General features: G+C 47.1%; 2 protein-coding genes across 5 annotated transcripts in view; one reads left to right on the top strand and one right to left on the bottom strand.

Moving 5' to 3' along the window:
• NR1H3 (nuclear receptor subfamily 1 group H member 3) overlaps window positions 1–6,754 on the bottom strand; it is a 29,908-nt gene extending 23,154 nt beyond the window's left edge. The window contains exon 1 of one of the 3 annotated variants that reach the window (XM_026093190.2): window positions 6,736–6,754. The gene's annotated coding sequence lies outside the window, so the exon portion shown is untranslated. Of the gene's footprint in view, window positions 1–6,239; window positions 6,442–6,735 lie in introns of those variants that run through there. The other 2 variants (XM_064512698.1, XM_064512697.1) reach the window with 2 other exon arrangements.
• Window positions 6,755–8,876: 2,122 nt separating this feature from the next.
• On the top strand, window positions 8,877–18,285 carry ACP2 (acid phosphatase 2, lysosomal). 2 transcript variants are annotated; one of them, XM_026093213.2, is made up of 11 exons: window positions 8,877–9,131; window positions 9,207–9,302; window positions 9,377–9,463; window positions 12,116–12,268; window positions 12,626–12,724; window positions 12,892–12,981; window positions 14,846–14,978; window positions 15,054–15,142; window positions 15,764–15,870; window positions 16,087–16,262; window positions 16,345–18,285. In XM_026093213.2, the coding sequence occupies exons 1-11, from the start codon at window positions 9,021–9,023 to the stop codon at window positions 16,479–16,481; spliced, it is 1,278 nt and encodes a 425-aa protein (XP_025948998.1). In that variant the 5' UTR covers window positions 8,877–9,020; the 3' UTR covers window positions 16,482–18,285. The 2 variants fall into 2 exon arrangements, with proteins under 2 accessions (XP_025948998.1, XP_064368766.1); XM_064512696.1 differs by having other exon boundaries at window positions 8,919–8,943.
• Window positions 18,286–18,406: the final 121 nt, after the last annotated feature.

Below are 18,406 nucleotides of genomic sequence, written 5' to 3'. Positions count from 1 at the left end.
GTATCTGGATTTCCTATTCTGATCCTTGTATCAAGAGAGAAGGGTGGGGATGGCCTGCTGTTTCTAGGACACTGCAAAAGGCACCACCCAGAGCAAGTATCAGGGAGTATCAGTTGCAGATGATACTAAAATGAGGGAGGACAAAGTCTTCGGGGTTGATTGTTGTATTCTCCTGAGCCTTCATCCCCAGCCTGCTGCAAGAAGCAGCATGACAGAAAGTGCCCTTGAAGTGCAGTTAAGAGGGGGAGCAATTTGTGTTCTCCTCCAGCAAAGGTTTCTCTTTTCTCCACTCCTGTTCTATTTCTAGGAGAACCAATAGCAACTTGGCAGCCTTCTGGAGACCAAGGGAAATTTTTTTTCAGTCCCACATAACACAGGAAGGTTATCCTCCTCTTCTCAGACACACTTAGGTAACAGGAGCTACATTATATGACCTAAGCTCATCACTATTTTGTATTTTAAAACACTCCTCACAACAGCAGTTCACTCCTCCTCTGCTGAGGAAGGGGATCTGGCACTTTCCTTAAAGACCTAGCAGTGCAACTTTGCCCACCCCTGTGCCATATGGACAAACCCCTAAATCACAGCCTTAGGGATTCCTATCCAGACCCTACAGATGCCCAAGTCTGTGTCCCTCACCAGTTACAAAGGCAGAAGCTATCTGCTGGACTTCTTCCTGGCCCTTTCACAGGGATCAAAATATCATTCCTCCCCTACAGACAATGGCCAAGGGTGGGAAGCAGTCAATCAGCAGAAGACTAAAATCAGACTTTGTATCTGAAGGCAGGACAACAGCTTCTTTCGCTCTCCAAGCACAGAGCCACACAAGCTGCCCGGCCTCAGTGGCAGTACTTGTGCAAGCTGAGGCACACTGGGGAGAAGGGCTGGCCACAGGATAGTGCGAGGGTGAGGGTGAGTGTGCGTGTGTGCACACGTGCATGTCAAGGCAAGTGCGATCACAGCAAGTCTCCAAGACTGTTCCAGTACAACTTCATGTGCCCACAAACACCTGCACCTGGGTTCCTGCAGGTAGCTGCTCAAGAAGCCACTGCGTGCGCACCTATGCCTGTGTAAAACAGGGAACCTCATGGGCAGAGCACACGGACTCCTATGGGGGCTGGCACATTTCTGCATGTATGACCCCGGCAACACAGATACACCATGGAGCTATTTCAGAGGCCTGCCTCTTTGCCCCCATTTCTTAAGAGCCTTAAATAGACTATTTAAATTATAAACATTTTTATTTAAATAGGATTTTTTACACACTTCAAAATTACCCTCACCAAATTTATTTTCTAAGATAATGACAATTTATGGTAAGGCCTAAAATAAACATTTAAACAAACAAACAAAACCCTATCCAAGTAGCACACGGTTGCTGGGGAATGTTTAAAGAACGTAACTGCTAAACTCAAGGAAGTCATGAAGTCCATGGAACTAGAATTCATTGAAATATTAATCACATCTCTCTTAAAAGGGCAGAAAGTCTTTTTTTTTTTCCTCTCAACTTCAAGCAAACCAAACTAAACAATTGAACTGAAGAAACTAGTCTAAAAGTTGCGGGGGGGGATTTGATTCTCTCTTCCAATCTATGAATAAAAACAAGACAAGCGAGGATGAGTTATGCTCATTCAAAGATCTGGAAGGACATGATGACCAAAAACAACCAGTTCATTTTGCTAAGTACAGATAACACTGGCTAGTTAAAATAAATTAATTAGTTTTAATGGCACACACTCCAGTATGCATATTTTCTCTTAAATATCCAGTGCTTTATTATAGTTCAACTATAAAAAGTTATTTTTGCATATTTTTAATTTGACCTTTTTATTTAAATGCAGCTTTGCACCAAAGAAAAAATTATTCATCTAGTAAACATAAATGACCGTTTTCTAATGTAAACATTCGTTGTGATACAATAGCATAAGCAAACATATGTAGATATACTGTATCCTCCTGTTTAGCAAGAAGTAGTAATGAATTAACCTAACCAATCAGAAAAAACCTTGCTCTCAGCAAAATATCAAATGTAAAATGAGGCTTAAATTAATTATTTAAATCACCAATTTTAATCGTGATTTAAATCAGCAAGTGAGAAGTCCTGATTTAAACCAATTAACCTTGTTTGTTTCATAGTCGTGCTAGGATGTGCCAGCCAAGACTGCTCCTCTTTCTTGAGGGAGACAGAGGATATAACTTCTACATCCAGCTCATTTCAAGAAGTTTTACAAGCACATTTCCCATTATTTTTTTAAAACCTTAAAACAAACTAGAAACTTTATGTGCTGGGAGACACCTACTCTCTTGTCAATCATCTGCTTTAGCAATCACTGCTACTCACCTAACATCTTTTATTTACATCCTAGAGAGGTTTCTACATGTATATAACACGACTTGTCTCTGCAGCACAGTATGAAATCCCTTCAGTCCTCTCATCCCACAAGATAGTTCTCCTACTTAATCCTGTAGACACCAGTTATGGTCTGTTCAAAATGAGAATTAGACTTCTAATTCTCTGACATTGTTCTCTTCATCTCTCAATCAACTTCTCACTAAATAAACATTCCCCCCACCCCTTCCTTAAACACGCTGGGACATTTTGGCCCTGCCTGTCTCTGTACACTTAGTTAGCCTTTACCCACCCCAAATAAGGCACTTCAAGCTTGACAGCATATATATTTCAACTCACTTTATAAAATTATACAGAAATCAAGCTTATTACCGTAAGGTTTTATTTTTGATGTTCAACAAAGCAACTGATTTTGTCTTACAGGAAATCTGGTTTTGAGATCTCTAGACCTAAAAATGCAAGCTGTACTGGCCCAGGAGGTCCCTCCTTGTTAGTGAGGGCACAAGAAAGGAATTTTTTTGTGCTCCATAAATGAAAAAAAAGAAAAAAAAAAAAGTGTTTTGTCCCAAGCAGGAAGTCACAGATCAAAAACTGCAAAAGCAGTGCTAACGTAACCCATCACACCACTTTTAATAGAGAAACTCATAAGATCTGCCAAAACATGGATAGCCTCTTGTGATTTAACATTATTCTTAACTATCAAACCAGCCTTTACTGCAAATACAGCTTCTAGCTGCAATAACCACAATGAAAACATTAGGCCAAATATTAAATATTAGCAGAAATATGATCTAATATCCAAGTTCAACCTGTTTGCAGCCTAGATGCAGAACTGTACCTCACAGAAGGAAGCATTCCCATGAATTCCCTCCTAAGATGAAGTTCCTTCCAGTTGAGAAAATTTCCACAGCAAAGAGAATGTCATTCTGCATTCCAAACTATGATACTGTGAGGAAAACAAAGTACCATATTCTACTGCAGACCAGCAGAACAATTTCCCCCAACGAAACAAAATGATCTTTGAATGTCAGGTTTCATCTCAATTCTGAAACACGCACTTATCTTCCAGATAGCCAGATCTGTGAACTTTATTACTTAGAGGAAAAAAAAATACATAAAATCAGATAAGCTTTCCTATCGACATGCAAAGACCCACAGATCTGTAACAATGAGACTTTCACAGCAGCTACTTCCAGAGCAGAAAGCAGGTTCATTCTTCAACCCATTCAAGAAAAAGGACATTATATTCTATATGGGAAGATGATCTGTGAAAAATAGCAACACTTACACACCTCAAATGCAATATTTAAAATTTTAAAAAATGTCAGTCTTGATAGGCACGCAATCAAAGACCAGATCTAATTAAAAGAGACATGACTTTTTGATATAAGACCATTTCCATTTCTAAAGATTGGATCTAATATTTAATAACAACAACAAAAAAAATCTTCATTCTGTTTACCAGAGAACGAACACTCTGACAATTATAAGGACTATTCCCAGAGAAAACATCTTGCTTTGAAAAGTCATCTGAACAGAGATAATAGCAATCAAACAGACTCTAATGCGCTGGAAACATCATTCTTCCTACAACATGTGTGATATCAGGATAAGACAGCAAATTCACGTTCCTTACTTCTGCAGCTGCATGCCAGTTCTTCTGCATACCACCTGCCTCCTCGCTGCACAGCCAGCTGGTAGGGGGAACATGCTGACAAGGCCCAGAGAGCTGCAACAGCAGTAACTGGAATGGCAGTAACCCAAGGCACACGTCCAGGACGTGGCAATTCAGTGATAAAGTTTCCTGCCTCTTTTTTTTTTCTTTAGGTTAGGCAATATACATATAGTTCCCTGCTACAGTACTTCTCCTCGCACCCTTGAAGAGTACAAGCAGCTGTAGGTGCCTCAGGCAACTACCGAGCTTCTGAGCAGTTCCAGAATGTCCCACATTCTGCCTTACTAGAGACTCTGCTTTGGGTTTATTGCCCTTTTTCCAGGGGTGGGGCTGGGTAGTGTTTTATCCCCTGCTTTTCTTTTCCAACAGTTGGCCTTCCTCTGTGAAAAATGATGCATGTGTGTAAGCAGATATGAGAAAGAAGTATTACTGAACTCAATACCATACTTCAAAAATGGATTACCTCAGAAGTCACACAGACAGCCTGCTCTGCAAGTTTTCCAGTGGCAGGGGTCTTCTGGTAAATGTGCTATTGGTGCCGTAGCACAGAAGTGCAGCAAGGCCAAGTTCCAGCTGGTCCTGGCATAATCTGTGCTGTACCCAATGCCTTCTTTCCTCAACCCAAAGGAAAGAAGGGTTGAGCTCAGTGACACTTAACTGAAATCTTCAAACCAGAATTACTTCCCTCACAGGAATGGAAGAGAAATTTTCTGTTCCCACCTCAACAGAGGGTTTGTCTTGATTAAGATGCCCTTATTCCACAGACCAAGCTCACCAGTCACTAAAGGAAAAAAAAAACAGCTCTTTCCTTTTTCTTCCATCTTTCCTCAAGTATAGACTTCTCCCTGACACCTGAGAAACAGCAGATACTCCAAATACCTCAGAAAGTGCCCTCAGCTTTGCTGCTCAATATTGCCTACAGACAATCATAATCTGTAGTCCTAGCCAGAAAAATGTCTGACACACAAGTGAGCCAAACAGTTAGTCAGCAATGTGACTCAGTATTGGAGACTCCCTCAAAAAAGCCGGGAGGGGGGAAATTGTGCCCTTGGAAAGAAAATTCTACAAAGGGGGGAAAAAAAGAAAAGAGGAAGTGTCGAGGGACAAAGTATTTCTCTCTTGCCTGTGATCCAAAGTTTGCTTCTGCCCCGTAATGAAATACCTGTTGTGGTAGATCTATGGACCTCAGCACAATGAATGGTAAGTCAAATATGAAAAGTCGTCACCTTCCAGCACCAATGTAAGCAAAAGTTATCTTGTCACACCATGTAAACTGACAGCTGTGCAGATAAGTTTGTGTCCCAGAAAGCTCACAATCTAGGCTGACAGGATGTAACAGGTGAATGAGACAGAGAAACGCAGAGCTGAGAGAAGGAGACAATGAGGAAAGAGTAAAGTTAACAAGTTATCACATATCAAGAACATCTCTCCATTCTGTACTTGACAGCATCTCAGGACGCAGCAAGCAGAGCTTGGCTCTTTCAGTGTGCAATAAGAGACACGATTAACTGATATCCCCTCCTTAAACTAGCCTGCTTTAACTTGCTTGGTTCATCCACCTGCTGTTTCTACCCATTCTCTGATCTCTTTACCACAGGGACCCTTTTCAGCTGTATGACAGCATAACACCTATCATCTTTATCATCACCTTTACTGTTGCCTGGGAAAAAAAACAAAACAAAGCAAAACAAAATGAAAACAACAAACCCCCTACACTCTCAACTTCTTAGGCGAACCAGGCAAGCAGCTCCCGACCACCAGCTGCTCAGAGCGGGACGAGCGGTGGCTCTCAGGGGGGTGAAGGTGCCCACGCAGGGCCCCGAGGCAGCGACCCGCGCGGCCGCACCCGGCACTTTCCAGCCCACCCCGTGCGCGGCCCTGGCCCGGGCCCTGCCGGCGGCCTCGTTGCCCGGGGCCCTGAAGGCAGCCCCCGCGGGGCCGCGCACACCGGGGGGGGCGCCCGGTGCTCGCGGCCCCGCCAACGGGGGCGGCCCACCGAGCGCCGCCGCAGGGCCGGAGAGCGGTGGGGGGAAACCGCGAGGAGAAGCGCTGCCCAGCCCGGCCGCCCCGCGCCGCGGCAGCCCGGGCTGGATCGCGGACACGTGAAGCGGCGGCCCGGCCCGGCCCGGCCCGGCTCGGCCCCGCCGCCGGGCCCGGGGCTCCCCGTCCCCGCCCGCCCTCCCGCCGGGCAGAGCCCGAGGAGGAGGAAGTTACCGGCGCGGCCCGCAGCTCCTCGGCGGCCCCGGCGACGTGCGGCCGCCGCCGCCCCGCAGCGGTGCCCGAGCCGGCGGCGGCAGGGGCGGCCGGCGCGGCGCGGCCCGGTGCGGCGCTATTTACTCCGCGGCGCCGCGGCGGAGTTGCAGTGATGTAATGCGCGGAGCGGCCCCGGTCACATGCTGGCGCCGCCCGCCCGCCCCGCCCCGCCCCGCCCCGGCTCCCCGCCGCGGCCCGGCCCAGCCCCGCGGGAGCCCCTCGGCCTCCCCGGAGGCAGCGGCGGCGCCTCCCGGCCGGGCGTCGCCGGCCATTTCGTGGCGCGGCCTCCGAGCTAGGCCCCGGGGCGGCAGCGCGGGGCCCCGCGCCCGAGGGAGGTGGCGGGGCGAAGCCCAAAACTGCAGCCCCCGGGGGGAGACGCCGCGGAGGGAAGGGGGGGCTGGCGCACTCCCCTCCCCCGCCACCTGCAGTTGCCATTTAAATTGGCTTTACAGCCTACCTGAAGGGCCCAGTCCTCTCCGGGCGCTTGCTTGAGCCACGGCGTGGTTTTGCTTCAGATTCACGCCGGTTCCTAGCTGCCAAATTAAACCCCAAAATAAGTTTCAGTGCAACTGTATACGCGGCCGTAAGCCGAATGAAAAACTACCTTTTCAGTAACGCGTTTTGCTCGTGTAGGCGAGGCCTCCGAGTCGGTCGCTCCAGGACAGCGAGCCCCCCTTGGGGAACGCTCGGCCTGCGCTGTCCCCCTTCGCAAACAGCGATGAATCGGTCCCCTGGCACATTAAAGAGAAGCAGGAGATGACCCATAATTAAGGCTATGGCCAATCCTTTTCTTTATGCATCAATTTTAGCTTGGAAAGATGGTCTGACGTGAAAATTACCAGTTACACTCTCAAAGCAAATTTCAACAAAAACTGCTTTTAAATTATAGGTCGCTAAACCTACTACATGCAGTTCAGATGTGGACTTTTGTCTGAAGCTTATTTGTGCCTCAGTGGTGCTCGAAGTTTTATTTTATCACAAATTTAGCATCACTTTTCCACTAGTAATCTCAAATCAGAAAAGTGAACCAAAACTCTCAGGGAAAAAAAAAATAAAGCAGAAGTGTACAGCAACACCACGTTGTTTGTCTGCAAATAACTTTTTCTTTCCACCCCCAACAAGTACCCAAATGGTACCAGATCAGGACTAGCAATACTAATATTAGGAAAAAATAATACAACATAATGCTTTTCAAAAGATCCAAAAGAGCACTAGTTTTAATTCATTAAGCATTCAAGCACAAGCAAATTAAACAAATTATTCCATCCAGCTAAACTTTTTATGCTACATCAAGTCTTCATTGCCATAATCCCTCTATTTCATAAATAATTCAGCACTCTATAAAATGTTACAGACTCAACTTCCTAATGCTGCAAACCACATAAAATTTTAAGTCAATAAACACGTACAGACAAATAAGCTTCCTGTTTTTTGAGCCATTAGCCTTCATGTTTCCAAGATGTTTTTGCAACCACAAGAACTGTAAATTTCCTTCTTTTTTAAAAAAGTGAAAGCTGAGGATCTCACATAACTACATGTCTCTGTGCACTGGCACTGAATATCACGAGATGAGTTTAACCACCTGTGATTTTTTTCCTCCATTCTTCAAATTATACCTCCTGGATTCCTGGCCAGCAGTTCAGCAGATGTGTATTTAGTAACAAAACTCACACGCTCATGGAATTCCTTGAGGTTCATCAAGAGCTACTAAATCTAAGCAAAACTGGCAAGTAGCAGGATCGTTGTCAACAGTCACCAGGAGCAAAAGACTTCTATTTTCATACAGCCACACAGTCATCCTCAGCTGATACTTAGGGATGAAAAGATTAATGACATACAAAGCTAGGGCAGCTGGCCTATATACGCCAACACATTTTCACTGTTAATGTCTACTAAGACTGTACCTAACCCATTAGAGATTATGCCAGAACACTGTGAAACCTTTTCTGTGTTAAAGAGTCATTTGAATAAAAACTGCCACGTGACTGCATCTCTTAAGCACAGCTTTAAGTTAACCTTGGTTTCCTTGAGAAAAGCAGCAACGGGATTACCTCAAGTACTGCAAATTAAGGCTTACATTCTTAACAAACCACAGATTTTTTGGTAGTGACATCACCCACGCTACCTACACCCTCCGAGCACGTGAGGATTTGCAGAACTGCTGAACACAGGCCAAGGCGTGAGCAAAGCCATGGTTGCCCAGCACCCTGCACTCGGGCACGTCTGGATTTCAACAGGGCTAGTGACCGTCGAGACAAACTGGAGGGGACCGTTAAACGTGTTCTGCCCGTGTGACCACAACCAGCCCAGGGGCGGCCGCACAGCTACACCTCGGCCTGCTGGGCTCCTTCCTCAACCAGCTCCTGCCCGCGGCCCCGCTGAAGAGCCCAGCGACCTCCCCGCCGCCCATGACGGGGATCGGCAGGCCTTCGCCCCCTGCGCGAGCCACCCCCAAAACCGGCCTCCCCCAAACGACCGGCCCAAACCGGCCCGCGCCGAGGCGCAACCCGCCTCAAACCGGCCCGGGCGCGCGGCGCATGCGCAGTGCGCACACGCCGGGTGTGGGAGGGGAAGGAGCCCCTCCCCCCGCGCGAGGCTGGGGGCGGGGCTTCCTCGCCGCCCCGCCGCCGTTAGCCGCCAGCTGGGCCCGGCCGCGGCGCTTCCGGTGTGCAGGGAAAAACGGTGTCCGGGCGGGGCCGCAGGCAGCGGCGGCTCAGTTCCGGGCGGGGAGGCGTAAGCACGATGGCGGGACGGCAGGCGGGCCGAGGCGCGGGCGGCGCCGTGGTGCTCCTGCTGGCTGTCTGCCTGCAGCCGCCGCTCGCCCGGGCCCGCAGCCTCCGTTTCGTAACGCTGGTGAGGAGGGGCGGCGCGAGCGGGCCGGGCCGGGCCGCCGTGGGGCCGGTGTGACGCGCGCGGTGCCGCCCGCAGGTGTACCGCCACGGGGACCGCTCGCCCATCAAGGCCTACCCGCGGGACCCCTACCAGGAGGCCGCCTGGCCGCAGGGCTTCGGGCAGCTCACGCAGGTGCGTGGCGGCGGCGGTGGTGGTGGGGCGGTGCGGGGGCCGCCGGTGCCGTCGGTGACGCCGTGCCGTTGCAGGTGGGGATGCGGCAGCAGTGGGAGCTGGGCCAGGCCCTGCGCGGGCGCTACCGCGACTTCCTCAACGCCACGTACCGGCGGCAGGAGGTCAGTGGCGGGACGGCGGGAGGGGAGGGAGGGCGCCCCGCGGCGGGGGGAGCCCCCGGCGAGGGCGGTTTCAGCACCTGCCCCCGCTCCCGGGGCGGCGGGGGAGTCCCGGCGGCGCGGCCCCCTCTAGGGCGGCCGTCGAGGGCCGGGGTGTGGCACGCGCCTCCGCGGGGCAGGCGTCTCGGGTGGGGGGGATATCGGCGCCGTCCGTCTGCCTGAAAATATCCTTGTTTTCTAGTCCAGACCCGCCACCGGCTGCTGAGCTGGAGAAGAGAGAGCTAAGAGCAGGCACTTGTCCTTATCCGGGCTGCAAGTGGCTGTAAAGGCTAGTAAGACCGGGGGAAGAGGTTGCACAGGATCTGACCACTGCCCTTTTTGTAGGTGTTAAGACAATTCAGGCAAAGGTTGTGCAGCAGCAGCACGGTTACAGGCCTATTGAAGCCAACTGCTCTGAAGCCAGCTTACAGCACAGCACTACTGTTCTGTTTTGTATCTGGAACTTGGTTTCTTACTCAAGATTGTTTTGTCGTAACAGCTGATCTTGATTAAAAACAAGAACACAGCCTGTATATATGCCTTACCTTCTCCAGTACACTTCAGATACAGTCTCCTGGGAGTCTGTACACATAAACAGTCTACAAGTGACTCTGTCATTTGTTTCCACCTGTGAAGTATTGAGGGCCCCAATCCCCCAAAGCTATTACTTTTCTTCTTTGTCTCTGTGATGTTGCCGCGCTTTATGCTAGTTCCTGAGAAACTGATGTCACATATAGTTTCTTTTATAAAAAAATACAGAGCCCTTTGGGAACCATGTACTATGCACAGAGGGATATTTGAAGGATCAAAAAAAGATAAGGAAATAGAAAAGCTCTCAAAATACCCATGGTGGTTGATCGGGTAGGTGTGAGTCAACTGGAACACGAGGAAGTGTCACGATGAGGGGCATGCCTTCATGTAGATTGAATGGAAGACTGTCCCCTAGCTCCACTGCTGGCTCTACATCTGTTCTCTTATTTTATCTGTGCTTACATTGTGTGATTGACCAAACAAGGCAAGCTGAGATTTTCTGTCTTTGCTTCCCCACTTTTTTAGACTTCCCAGTAAATACAGAGCTTGACATGGTTCAGATTACACCCCCTCTTTGACATTTGTTTCATCAGCAAAACTTCCAGCGTCAGCTCAAACACAGATCCTTTAACCTTCCTGAGTAGTTCCTTTCCAAACATGCTTTGTTCTTATAAAGCTTTGCCATCTGAAGCTGTTTTTCTTCCCTCACTTGAGAAGGAAAAACAAACCAAAGCACATGCAAACAGAAACCATTTGTTAACCAAGCCTGAATCCCTGCTCGAGTTGAGCAAGCTCCCTTCTTATAAGAAGTGTTGCCTCTGGATGACACCATATGACCATCTGTCACCTGACTCTGCGACAAGCTGGAGCCCTGGAAAAAGGTGCTGAAGAAAGCATGTATATTCAGGGCTTAACTGCTTTTTATGATACTTCTAGAATTAGATCCTTATCTTTTAAAATACTTCCTTTCTATTTCTTTAGGGCTTACCTAGGATGAAAGCAATCCTGTGTAATAAGTACAGGCTCTGTTGTTTTTAAGCCACAATTAAGCGGTAAAAGTGGGTAGAAATTGTCAGAGAAAAGACAATGTCTGATTTTTTTTTTCTTATTTACTTATTTATTTCCCCTTCCTGGCTATTAACTCAAGTTTTCAGATACAGTTTGCATGAGAGGCACTATACAGAGTGAGCGTATGTATTTTTCTGTATGCTTCTCTCTCCTCGGTTAACATCACCAGGAAAAAAAAATCCCAATCTTGACATTGCATTTGATTCTTCTAGTTTTTTGTTCTTGTTGTTTCATATCCAATATGCTGGCTTTTAGGGCATTCTTTCACAATTTTGTACATGTTCCTCTTATTTTATTACTGGCTTCTCCCTGATCTCCCCTAAATGTTTTCAGTATGCAGACACCAGAATACCAGAGCTTTGCTATTTTGACCTTTCTGAATATTCTCTTTTCTTTTCTTTCTGGTTCAAATATCTCTTTCTGAGCTCTTAATTATAAACCATCTTGGCCCATTAATCCCCAGAGCTCACAGTGATCAAATAAAATCTCAGTCCCCATTCCTCTTCCTCTCCTGTTAGGCAGATGATTGTTGTCTTCATTTCTCAGATGGAAAAATTGAGGCTTGGAAAGGACACGTTCTTGAGTGAGTGCAACAGCTCATTCCTAGAACTGAGAATTGAATCCAGGCATTTGCCCCAGTCCTGCCCTCCAAAGATAGTGCATTTCCTATCTGTGCCCATCATTACCTGCATCTCTTTCTTGCTCTTCTCTGACTCTTACTCATATTCAGACTCCTTTCTCTATCTATAATCTCTGCACAGTGCATCTCACTGTTCTGGATAAATGGGACAGACTGCCCTAGTGTTATACACAAATTGTTTTCATGTCCATCCTTAAGGTTTTAGCCAGGCGACACCAGCAGCCTCGGTCACTGGAGGAGTTCCTGTTACACTGTTGCCCACTTCACCAGCAGCTGTAGGGCACTCAGCAGAGTTCCTCAGTGAGTGCCTTGTCCTGTGTCCAAGCACCACCACTTACAGAAGTGTTACTAACAGTGCGCTGTCCCTGTCCTGGCAGATCTTCATCCGCAGCACAGATTGCGATCGGACGCTGATGAGTGCGGAGGCCAATCTGGCAGGCCTGTATCCCCCAGACAGACAAGAGATGTTCAACCCTAATGTTTCCTGGCAGCCTATCCCTGTGCACACGGTGCCTGAGTCTGGGGAAAGGGTAAGTTACTCTTGAGGATGGCAGGGTGGCTACTCAAGCAGGGTGTTTTGCTGACTTCCCCAAAAGTCCTTCCTTCAGTCTTGGTTCAGATTGTCTTCAGTTTCCCTTTGGACCTGCCTTGCAAAGATTCTTCTGTTCTCTGGATGAGAAAAGAATTCAGGATCTATGTTCACTCAGTACATTAGCTGCAACACCTTGCCAGACCATGCACAGTCTGAAGTATCTTAGAAGGAGGTATTTGGCTGTTTACAGATGTACCCAACTAGTTAGGGTTTCACTACAGTTGTGGGGTGTTGTCTTCGGATTCTGCACTTCTGTGTTCCCAGTGACCTAGCTGCTCTTGTTGTCTCTGCCCAGCTACTGAAGTTTCCATTGACCCCCTGTCCACGGTATGAACAGCTACAAAATGAAACCCGGCACTCAGCAGAATACACAAATAAGACCAAAGAAAATTTGGTAAGTGATTGTTTGCATGAGATAAGGTGGTCTGAGGATTGTAGCTAAAGTAATCACCTCTAGGTAATTAGAGCTCTGAGAAAAGGGTAAGACCATCTCCATCGTGTGCATGTAATACAGTATGAGATTGGAAAACTGAAAGCTTCGTTCTCTGCTCGTTCCTACAGCAATTCCTGCAGATGGTGGCAAATGAGACTGGGATCCGGGATGTCTCTCTTGAGTCTGTTTGGAGTGTGTATGACACGCTGTTTTGTGAAGTAAGTTGGTCATCATTTTACAGCCACAGGAATCTGGTCTCTTGGGCTTACTGGATTTGGTGGAAAATTAATTTGCAAAAGCCTATAAAACAACCTGGATCAGCAATATCTGTAAAGTATTTTGAGGGCCTTTGACAGAGAAAGACTCTAGAGACAGAGGTTACCATTTTACTGTTTTGAAGGGGAGGGAAACAAATCTCTATATTCATGTGGAATTTTGTTAAAAGCACATCTCATGAAGCCTTAAAAAATAAAAATCAAAATCAGGTTAGCTGTGTTGTGATAATGCTGAAGATCATGTATCCAGGAGACTTACAGTTGTTGCAGAAGTTTATTTGCATATAACTATACAGCATGATGAAGCCTATTATAGGGCTCTTTAGTACCAAACTAATTCTGGAAGAAGCAGTAAAACCAGCTAGTCCGACACTCTGTCCATGCTAATTAGTTCTGTGGAGGTGCCAGGTTAGTTAGTTTCCTGGCAGTGGTACATTAATGCAGCTATATACTATTTTGGCGACAGCGGGGCAGGGGGAAGGATAAATCTGCATGGAATTGCACTTTGCCATTTAAAGCAGCAGCTTGAGTTGCTGCAAGCTCAGAAAATTCCAGTCCAGAGCTGCGCTGCACTGCGTAAATTTGCCCTTTGTATCACAAACCCATTCTCCTGTCTTATAACAATCACAGTGAAGCAGCATTTGTCAATGACTAAATCTCCTTTGATCAGAAATATCCATTTCAAATCTTTTTCCCTTCAAGACCCACTGAAAGAGTTTGCAAATAAGGCCTTGAGGCCTTTTCTCATTGACAACCAGTGTAGCCCTAAGAACTTGGAGAACAGCTCACTGTCCAAAAACAAAATCAGAAAGTTGTGAGGAAGGGAAGTTTTACTCTCAAAACTATACCTGAGACATACTAGTCTCTTCAGTCGCTTTGGCTTCCTTCTTTTTCCTCACTCTTACAGACAGTGCCCTAACTGGAGGATTGTTTCTCTCACTTGAACTAGTAGATTGACTCTACCAACTGGGCGGGGGGAAAAAGGAACTTCCCAGCTATTCTCTTTGTAAATTAATGCAAAACTAATCAAATACCTAGGTTACTGATGGGAATTTGCACTGAACCACTCTGACAGAATGGACCCTTAAGGATACTTAGCCTCATCTTCAGACAGTTTAATGGGATGTGGCACAGAAAACTGCTCTATCTGAGCAATGCCAGGGAACTGCAACTGCTGCTCATTTGCCAGTATAACTAAGCCTTTCTTGTAATGGGTTGGCTGCAAAACAAATTCCTTCCTTGGTTCCCCATTCTGTATATTCTGGGTTTGACTACTGGACTATCAGTGGTGCCTTGCAGTATAATGTCTGCAGAGTGTTAACTTCCTCCGCTCGCCTTCAGTGGCCTCCATGTCTGCCCTCATAGTTTCCCAGGGAACTGTGTGCCAGGTACACTAGAAACTGAGTCTGTGCTCTCTCACTTCTCCTTTTATCTCTGACTGCATGCCATCTGTGGGGCAGAATCAGCCATGCAAGTGCCTGGCTTGTGTTTTTGTACTGGTGTTGCAAAATAACCCTGCATTCCAGTTGTGCTTTCACAGAAATGGCAGCTCCCAGATTTTAATCTTTATGCTTCTCATACTTAGTTTCTGAAACAACTTTAAAAAGTAAGGACATTAACTACATATATTCTTTGTATGCGTTGTGGCAGGATGAGGACAGAAGCATGAACAGAAAAGTGACATATTTAAAACAATATAGGAAATCGGTAGCAGTTTGGGCAAGACTCAGATGCTCTGACTCCCAGGCCTCTGATTGATCCATGGGTCCATGGTACCTGCAGATGAGTATTCTCTGTCTCTTTCTAGCAAGCACACAAGATGAAGCTGCCATTATGGGTGACGCCAGATGTCATGACTCGATTGAAGCAATTAAAAGACTTCAGTTTTGAATTTCTGTTTGGGATTCACCATCGGATCGAGAAAGCTCGTTTGCAAGGCGGTGAGTGGACCAGGGATGGAGCTTCATGCTGCTCTATCTAGGTTTTGAATCTTATCAGCTGTTCCTTTTCCTCAGGGGTCTTGCTGGATCACATTAGGAAGAACCTAACCAAAGCAGCAAACGTCTCTGCCCACCAGCACCTGAAACTACTTGCCTATTCTGCAGTAAGTCAGACCATGGGTGCCAGCTTCAATCTACTTCCTCCTCACAGGGTGGTTTGAGCCTTGTTAATGGTTTTAACCTTCTCTAGCATCTCTGCAGCCTGTGCAGTGATCAGGAGATGCATCTTTGCCTCTGGCTGGGTGGGTTGTCCAGTATCTGGCATCATTCCTCTGGGGCCCCTGAGGAAAATTAGAATCTGCATTTTGTTCCTGTTAGCTCAGACTGGCAGATGAGACTGGCAGACTTTGGGGAGCCATTGCTATATTTGGTAGATGGGTTGATGCTACTCAGATGCGATGTTTCAGCAGTGTAGATATGGAGAATCATCCCCCCTTTCCAGCAGCCTGCTGACTGGAAAGTCAAGCATTTCTCCCAAATTGCTCCCCAGAGGCCTGTTCTTAAAGAATGATGCATGATATATACAGCTGTGTTTCACTCCCTTACCTTCTCTGGCAGCATCACAGGTCACCTTTCTCATAGTACTGCTCCTCTCCCTTCTTCCAGGTGGAAGTTACAAAGGTGACTTCCCTTCAGCACAGTCCTGTCCCTTACTGGTATGGTCTGAGCTGCCCTGCCATACTCATAAGGGTGACTGATTTGTTTTTTTTCCCCCTCTTTCTCAGCATGACACCACACTTGTGGCACTGCAGATGGCTCTAGATGTCTACAACAGGATTCAAGCACCATACGCCTCATGTCATATATTTGAGCTGTACCAAGAAGATGATGGGTGAGGGCTGCAGTAAAGATGTCTGCTGTGATTTCACTGCAAGGGTTAGATACCTAGTCTAAGCGCCAACCTAGGGAATGCAGTCTTGCTCCTAGCAGCAGACTCTTAGGAAAATTACCACCAGAATAAGGGAAAGGGTGTACACACTAAGAGGTTTCTGGAAAGGGATGATTTTAGCTGGAGTAAGAAACCAATCTAGCTGTGTTTCACTTTCAGTAATTTCTCTGTGGAGATGTTTTTCCGGAATGAGAGTGGGAAGGAACCTTTCCCACTGATGCTCCCTGGCTGTCAGCAAAAATGTCCCCTGCATAGATTTTTGCAACTCACTGATCCTGTGGTTCCTCAGGACTGGGAACAAGAATGCCAGGTAGCAAGCACTGTGCATGACACAGGTGAGCCCAGGCTGGACCGGAGTGCAGCAGAAGCAGAAAGCTTGGATGATACCGTGCTGACCACTTGTTCTCTCCCTTGCAGAACTGTTTGTGGCTCTGGCCGTGTGTGGATCCATTCTCTTTCTCCTTATCATCCTCCTGCTGACTGTACTCCTTCGCATACAGTCTCAGCCCCCTGGCTACCGGCATGTTTCCAATGAGGGAGAAGAGCAGGCATGACAGTTGCTCCAACTCCTTCCCAGGCAGTAGGAGGGAGCAGTGCTGCCCATGATGATTGGGCACCTCAGTTACTAAGCATTCTTCTGTTCTGGCCATTGCTTCCCAGAATGAAGCTGGACTGTGATTTTTGGATGTTTTCTAAAGGTGATGTCCGAGGGAGAGGACTGAGCTACTCATCTGAATTTAAATTCTGAAGGCTGCTGGTGTGTGGTGCCCCTAGCCCTCGTACAGTTTAACTAGTCTGGGACTCCCACCGTGGCCAGTTAGAGCTGCTGCTCCCCATGAAGAATTTTTCTCCTTTCAGTGATTGTAAATGTTATCACTTGCCTTGACTGTGGCAGAGGGGCCTGTGCCTGCAGCAGGTGTCATGTCCAGTGTAGTCAGGAGTCATCCTTCTTTAGGGTCAACCTGCTTTGTGCACTTTTCTCTCAAGCCACTGGGCTGAGGACAGTGGGAAGGCTGGTCTTGGAGTAGAGGGCCCACCTCACCAACAGTGCAGAGACTTACCTGTTCTCCATGCAGAGGGAGCTGCTGGAGATGATGGCAGATAGTGAAAAACATTTCTGAGGTTGCTAAGTATTTGCTGCTGGCAACTGGTCTTTTTCCCCTTCAACTTGTGTTTCAAGAAAGAAGAACTGGCCTGGAATCAGGACAGAATTGAAAACCTAGCAGTAGTTTCTTGGATTCAGCAGAGTAGGCTACATATGATCCACAGAACCAGAGCTTTATCCCGTAAATGAATTCATATGATTATCCATAGCAAACTTGCACACATTTTTTTTGTGTAATGTTGGCTACAGAAAGGAGAGAGTCCCTGTAGATAGGAAACTTGGGCCCATTCTAAAGACTTGGTTTTTGAATTTGATCTCCCCATCTGTGAACTTATCTATTACTAGAGCCTTTGCAAGAAGGATCCAGGAAGGATCCTGTACTGTAGGTGGTCCAGACATCAACTATGAGCCCAAGAAATAATGCTTTACTGGCAGAAAGTTTTTATAGTGTCATCAAAGATTCATAGCAGAGCTGTTTACCTAAGACTAAATGCCAACTTCTGTGGTCTTCCCATCTTCCCCACTGGATAGCCTTACCCTCCCTGCCCCCCCCCCCAATCAGTATTTGCAGGTAACTGTAGAGCCCTTCACTTGACATTGTCCAAAGTATGATTCTTTTTTTCAAGACCAGATGGATGGAAGCTGCAGGCTTCTCTCTGCACACTGCAGCTGCTGTAGGAAACTTTATGCCAAGAGCTCACCACCTGCCTTGTAGCTCTTGGTGGAGGATGAGGGACCGCAGCAGGCACCAGAGGCACTGGCTCTTCACATGGTGATGCTGCACATTCACTTCCCATATTTAGTTCCCTTTGTGGTGCAGTTCCCTTCCCCTCTTGGCGGCAGAAGCTAGTTCTTAAGTTACAGACATTTCCTTTTCTTCCCCTATGGAGTATCATGGGGACTTTTCCCTACACCATAATAGGCATCTGCCAGCATGGGAACTCCAAATCAGCAGAAGCAGCTTGCTGTTCTCAGCATCTTCCTCACCTTTTTGTCCCCTGAAGATACAATCTAGGTCTCCTGCACAGCAAGACAGTCACAAAGAACAAGCAAATGCCTGGGAGAACAGGCACAAGGAAGAGGTAATAGAAAGTGCATTCAAGGGGACTGGACCTGTTATTTTTAAAGGCAGCAGATTTTGCACACACAGAGAAAAGGTTTCTATGATGATTTAGACTTTTTGACTGTGAATGACTTTCTGTAATTGTTCCAATACATTTCCTTTTTGTCATTAAAATCAATTCCACACTGAACTCTACTCCTCTTCTTTTCCAAGAGTTCATATAGGGCTATCGCCTATGTGCTCCGTGTTGAAAAACAGGCAGAACTTCTTGCAATAGGCTCCCTCTCAAGGTAGGCACAAGGAATTTCATC

The sequence above is a fragment of the Dromaius novaehollandiae genome, chromosome 5 (assembly GCF_036370855.1).
Source record: "Dromaius novaehollandiae isolate bDroNov1 chromosome 5, bDroNov1.hap1, whole genome shotgun sequence".
In the NCBI taxonomy this organism is placed as follows: Eukaryota; Metazoa; Chordata; class Aves; order Casuariiformes; family Dromaiidae; genus Dromaius; species Dromaius novaehollandiae.
This window is presented reverse-complemented; position numbering and strand designations above follow the sequence as displayed.

Bases quoted from the DNA above. Each gene is read 5' to 3' on its own strand.
- ACP2 (XM_026093213.2), top strand. From the start codon at position 9,021: ATGGCGGGACGGCAGGCGGGCCGAGGCGCGGGCGGCGCCGTGGTGCTC. The intron at 9,303-9,376 runs GTGCGTGGCGGC...GTGCCGTTGCAG, and splicing joins GCTTCGGGCAGCTCACGCAG to GTGGGGATGCGGCAGCAGTG. The intron at 15,143-15,763 runs GTAAGTCAGACC...CCTCTTTCTCAG, and splicing joins AACTACTTGCCTATTCTGCA to CATGACACCACACTTGTGGC.